Source organism: Limulus polyphemus, unplaced genomic scaffold (assembly GCF_000517525.1).
Source record: "Limulus polyphemus unplaced genomic scaffold, Limulus_polyphemus-2.1.2 Scaffold320, whole genome shotgun sequence".
NCBI classification, from domain to species: Eukaryota; Metazoa; Arthropoda; class Merostomata; order Xiphosura; family Limulidae; genus Limulus; species Limulus polyphemus.
The window spans coordinates 212,763-219,122 of record NW_013665930.1 but is presented as its reverse complement, the minus strand read 5'-3'; the positions used below and the strand labels follow the sequence as shown (position 1 = coordinate 219,122).

General features: G+C 29.9%; 1 protein-coding gene across 12 annotated transcripts in view; it reads right to left on the bottom strand.

Moving 5' to 3' along the window:
• Positions 1–6,360, bottom strand: part of LOC106457347 (inositol hexakisphosphate and diphosphoinositol-pentakisphosphate kinase-like) — a 211,293-nt gene that overhangs the window by 17,031 nt on the left and 187,902 nt on the right. For all 12 annotated transcript variants that reach the window (XM_022383235.1, XM_022383240.1, XM_022383244.1 and 9 more), the window contains one exon: positions 5,241–5,462. In XM_022383235.1, the coding sequence (XP_022238943.1) occupies positions 5,241–5,462 (222 nt within the window). The remainder of the gene's footprint in view (positions 1–5,240; positions 5,463–6,360) is intronic.

Sequence of the window (6,360 nt, the reverse complement as noted above, 5' to 3'; positions counted from 1 at the left end):
TAGGTCTTTATATCTGAATAGATTTTGTATTTTGAATGGTGATTTAAATATCATTTGTAGTTGAATTTGTGGATAAAACGTTTTTATTGTTCTTAAAATTTGTGATTTCAGTATGAAACTTTGCTTATCTAAAAAAGGAATGATCAATCTTGATAAGTATTTATCAACAGTATATGTTTTTCGGGGGGTTCAAATTTGAGGAAAAGGAATTTGGGTTTTAGAGCTTGAATAAAATGCACGGGATAGCTGTTGTTTATTAAAATGTTCCGTAAGTTCGTGATTTTGGTATGATGAGAGAGGTAGTTAGAACAGATGTTATATGCTTTATTGAGAAGGCTGACAATAAGGTTACATTTAAAGGAACTCGGAATAAAACTGTCAAATCAAACATGCAAGTCTGTATATATATTTTTTTTATGATAAATGGATGTTGGGAAGGGGTTATCTAATCTGTTCATTTGGATATCAAGAAAAGCCAATTTACTTGTTTTTTTTCAGTTTCACAAGTAAAATTAATGTTAGGGTGTTTCAAATTTAAATTATCTAAAAACTGTTTGATGTGAGTAGAGCTTTGAAAGAGTAAAAACATATTGTCAACATACCTTCTATACAATGCAGTGACAAAGAAATATGTTAGCAAGAGTTGGAACTGTTTATTTGATTGTCTTTTAATTTATTTCTTACTTTTATTCTGTATTTTAATTACTATTTATAGAATGTTTAAACTTTATAAACTGTCTGTACCTAATAATTTACCATGTTCAGTATAGTTTGCTGAAGATGGATTATGTATATTCCGAAACATTCAATAATTAAATGTACACGTGTCAAATGTTCGTTGTTGCTGCTGTCATCCTGTTGTTCATCATTATATTTAGATTCCCGTCGAATGAATCTATTACTAGTGTTTATTAATCTATTGCAAGAAAGTCAAACAGTTGATTTATTGTCAGTAGAAAATAACATATTTTAGTGCAATGAGAGTTATTTATCATTATAAATAGATACATAATATGATTTGAAACTGAAAAGTATAATTATGTTAAATTCTTCTTACGATCCCTCCTTGAACAACTGGTGATTTTATACAAGTTACAGAAAATTTTGGTATTATTCTTCTTCTTGTGTCCTTACAGTTAAGACTGTGAAAGTAGATAACTTATGCTTTAGCACTAACCTATATTGAAATATTTTCATGCCAGATAGCTGAATGCAGATGTTTGTTTAACTCTGTTATGTCTGGATGGGTGCAGACTATCTCAAGTGCAAAACTTCAACATTGAATTAGGAAAGTTATAGAAAATAAACTTGTTGTCGTTTTTCTATGTTAAAAAAATTACTACGAAGTTGAAATTTTTCAATAAAAAAAAATTATTTATTTAATTTTGAATATATTACTAGCATTATAAGTTACAAACTCTTATTTCAGGGAGCTCCCAATGACACCATTAGTACTAGTAACTTTCCTGAATTTTTTTTATGAGTATAATTGGGCACTTCTAGCCTCCTAGGAGGAAAGTCATACCTATTTTGAATCAAATAGCACTAATTTATTCTTTTAACTTGAATAAAAGTGTAGTTTTATAGATTTCAGCCAATTACCATTTCTCAACCATTTCAATGGTGTGATATCTCAGCTATGATAAGCCACAGGCTACTGATCTAAACATGTCATGAAATCTATTTTTCCCTTCTTTTGACTTTAAAAGCTGTTGAGGCTTCCAGTTCAATGGAGATGTGTGAAGAGATTGGAACAAAGTGGTAAAAGCTTGGCTTGGTGATATGTTGAAAGAAAAGATGTTTGCAAACAATATCTGCTATAATTACAATCCTGACTTTTTTTTAAAAAAGCTTGCCAAAGCTTGTTTTATCATTTTATGCTATATTTGAATAATGATGTTGAAGAAAGATGGGAAAAAGAAATGTTTTCTGTGGAACAAGATAAGATGCTTAGTTAAATCATGTTACACTAAACGATATCAAGTTTTGTTTTGCTGACAAGACTGCTGTGTTAAGCCTTGTTTATATTAGGCCATATCTGTTCAAGTCAGCTTGAATGGGCAAAGAAAATTGCTGGAAAGAAATGTAAAAAAGATATATAAATGGATATAAAATAGGTTTATATTATTACATATATAATTTATTAAATATAAAAAGATATATATATGGATATAAAATAGGTTTATATTATTAAATGTAAAAAGATATATAAATGGATATAAAATAGGTTTATTTTATTACATATATTAAGTGAAATGTTCTCATTAACAATTTGAAAAAAAGATTGACTTTATCATAATTTGGGTATGTTAAAACTTATTTTCATATATGACAGTGACAGAAAAGACAATAAAACTGTGAGCATTGTTTTGTAAATCAAAACAAAGATAAATTTACACTTATATATAATAAAAACTTTACAGAAAGGTTTTAAAAGAATGTAGAAAGACATCAAAATCAGTAATTAAAATCTACAATAAAGGTAAGCATTTTTTATTTTCTTAAAGAAAAATGTACCACAGTGAAATCTTTTAGAAATTTCAACCCCAAAAACTCAAACAAATATTATATATAAAAATATTTTACTTGCAGAAGCTGAATAATATTTGGAAAGTAATTCAGAAGTTTCAAACTATTTCATCCAGTAGTTTTTTTTGTCATTGCTATACAACAAGTGTGACAAATCACTGGACTTGTGTCTTGCAGATTTAATGAAACAAGACATGCACATTGGATATATTGGTTAAATTTACAGGGTCTAATCAATTACAAACCACCATTAGCAACCACTAAAACAGTGATAAAAATAAAAATGCATGGCCATTGACCCTGCTTAGTGGCATCTTACACATCCTTCTGATGAGAAGCCATGACTAAAGTGTTCAGAAAGTACAAAAGTAGGGGGTGATTGCCCTACAAATAATGTAAATTTAACAGAGAGTCATTCTTAACTTTAACTTTCTGTAGACAGATGAGATGGGGTCAAAGTGCTCATGCTATTCAATAATAGGAGTCTTTATATCAATCATCTAACTGGAATGTAGCTAAACATCAAATATCATTAATATTGCCATGTTTATAAAGAAATATCTATGAACTGATTAGAAATCAGTTATGCAAATTATTTCATGCAAGTAATATAATTGAGCTTACCCTCAAGTATAATTGAAATGTGTTTTTAAACTTGTATGCAAATTACAGTATTTTTCAGGTATAAGGAGTGCATATCTTCCTAGCTTCCAATGTTTTATCTGAATATAAATGACCTAATGTTTTTTATATTGATTCCACCACTAGATGGTTAACTGTTTGCACAGAAGAAACATGTACATTTAATATCCATGCCATTTTCAAGTACTAAGAGGTATGCACTGAACAAATGTAATGAAACTATATATAGAGGACAATTTAAAATCCTGCCTAAGGTCAACAATGAATCAGAACTGTGAATAAAGAAATGTCTATTAATTAATGGGCTCAAACAGAAGCTAAACAAGAAAAACAGTGCAGTTCATGTGATGCTGAATCCTCGAGTGTCAACAATACGTTAACTTGGTCATGTATAGATCATGGACATATATATATAAATCAGTTATTTCTCTGTGAGCTTTGGTATGATTCTAAAACTATGAAGATATAACACAAATCTACCTAGCATATAAAACAAATTGCATTGACTATGCTTGTCAAATGCCTCCATAACTTAATTTGTGGCTGGAGGTGTGAGTGCTCTTCCCATAAAATATTCATACCATGAGATTGTTAAACAGCTAGAGATCATAATATTAAAAAAAAATGAGCCTTCCATGTAATTAAAATAATTTCACAGCAGAGCACTTAGGGTAGTAATAGGCTCCTGACTAATACTTTAATCCAATCAGGACCATTACCTTCAACTACAAAGTGAAGGTTGTGATTAGGAAAGAGAATCTTCCAGCCCCAAGAACACTGCAATGAAACTAGGTGTGTCTTTCTTCTGAACCAATTAACAAAATAAACAAAGACTTGCAGATGAAGAAGGTTCACAAGCCTAAAATTACAGGCTCCTAGCCTCTCTTCAAAATTAATGGATGCCTTCATAAGAAAGATGGCTAAAAGGAACTGAAACCATGGTAATCCCCCTTTAACCATATAACTATTAAGGTCCTTTAGACAACTGCACTGGTGTTGAAAGTTGTTGAACTAAGACATTAGCCAGTTTCTGCAGAGCCATCGTTATGTATGGTAAGCAGACAGTGTATGATTATCAGGAAAAATATTATTAGTATACCAAAGTTACATCATTTTCAAGTGTAAATGACCTTCTATAATACTAAAAGAAAATTACTAAAGTCATAATACTTAATCCTGAATCTTAATAGTTAAGTTTGTTTGCACAACTATATGATTAGTACCTATCAATGTGTGAATCATGAGAAAGGATTTTATTAACACTATGGTGTTAAATTTAACCACTTATGTCACTTATTTATAAAGCCATTTTTCTTATTCCTAAAATTTTATTATGAAAATTTGTAAAACAAAAGCTTGTTTGAATGAGCTCCAAATATATATTACATAATATCAGCAAATGAAAAGTAGAACTAAAGTAAGTTTTTATTCTTTTTCATAGTGACTTATCTAAAAAGAAATGTTTCATAAACCAAGTACCTAACAGTTCAAGTTAATACTTTTATACATAAATCTCATATCTTTATGCATTATATATTCAAGTTCTTTTTGAGCAAACTATGAATGACCATTTATTGTTTAAAACAAATATAAGATGATCATACAGTTTTGAGAATATATAAAATACTAGTCATGATAAGTTGCTTGAACATTACAGCAGTTGTCTAACATTCACACTTGTTAATCTAATTTGATGCATGAAAACTCTCCAGTTTCAATCAGTATCTAACTATTTCTTATAGGAGATTTAAACAAAGCAGACTGCACTGGATTTGAAAAACTTATGGACTGCATCTGCCAGGATGTAAAAGTGGTCACCGGCACAGAGACTGAAATATCATCTATTCCTACACTCCAGCCAGAAACAGGTCATACAAACTTGAAAACTAGTACTAAACTAAGTTAATAAGTTTAACTGCTTATCACACAATGACTCATTGTTAACATTAGAAACTATTGTAATAACTACTACTCTTGTCAATATGCTAAATGTATAAACAATATAAAATTACAAAAAAAAATATTTAAAAGCTTGTATACAAGTTTTAAAACTTTAAAAGAATACCTACTGCTAGATGGAGATATAATTGGTAGAATAGCTGGTTGGCTCATATAAGAGTAATTAAGGAATGCTGATGAACAAACAGTTGATGGCACCTTCGGGAGGGAAGAAAGAGGCATTCTTACAATAGCTGTAGTCATTCGTTCTAGAAAGTTGTCCAGTTGACTGAGAGATAGAGCATTGTGGAGGGTCTCCAGTGGACGAATAGATGGCAAATTCATGTAGCCATCTAAGTGTGAAAAATAATATTTTATGAAATGCTATACTCACTTAAGGCAATAATAGTATTGTTGTTAAAATATTAGAGACAAAAACGTATTTTTTTCATATGTAATAAAAAAACTGAAAGAAAAAAAAAATCGCTTGTACAACAAACTATACTTTAATAAGTTTCTATGTTTCTTGCACTAAAAAATAAACCACCATTCTTATTTCAGTGAAATTTTAGCTCAGTCAAGTGAAGTAAGATTATTTGATAATTATTTATAATATATATATGCAGTCCTCCAACTAGCTTTCATAATCAAGCATTTTCACAAAAAAGATTTTCAGAAAAATCTCATTCAAAGAAGTGACCTCAGCAAGCTGTAGCCACTTTTCTGATCAAACTACGTTTATAATGATAATGGTCCTTAATATCTAATTTTTAAGAAACTGGTAAGCAAAAATATATTTATTGCTTGAAATACTGGTGATGGTACGAGTTACCACTACAATTTTGATACGATAAAAACAAAAAATGCTAGTTGCAAATGAAATCTCTTTTTCTTTCTCTTCAAATTATTCTTGAAATCAAACAACATTGTGGAAGCTGAAAACAAGTTACAAGGTTGAGTACATGGTCTTCCAGTATGTTTTGTCAGCCCAACTAACTTTAATGTATTTTACATAGAAATGTATCAACGGATTTGTATACAAGCTCATGAGGATGGGACCATCATTCCTAGATAGGAGTTCTTTGTCCCTAAACTTGTAGTAATATAGTGTACATGCAACAATGACTATTCACATGATAAAACTAAGTTGAATGGATGGCAACTTCCTGTTGTAGAAACACAAGTGTAGAGGATGACGTTTCGAAAGTCTTCTGCCTTTCGTCTTCAGAAGACGAATAGCAGAAGATTTTC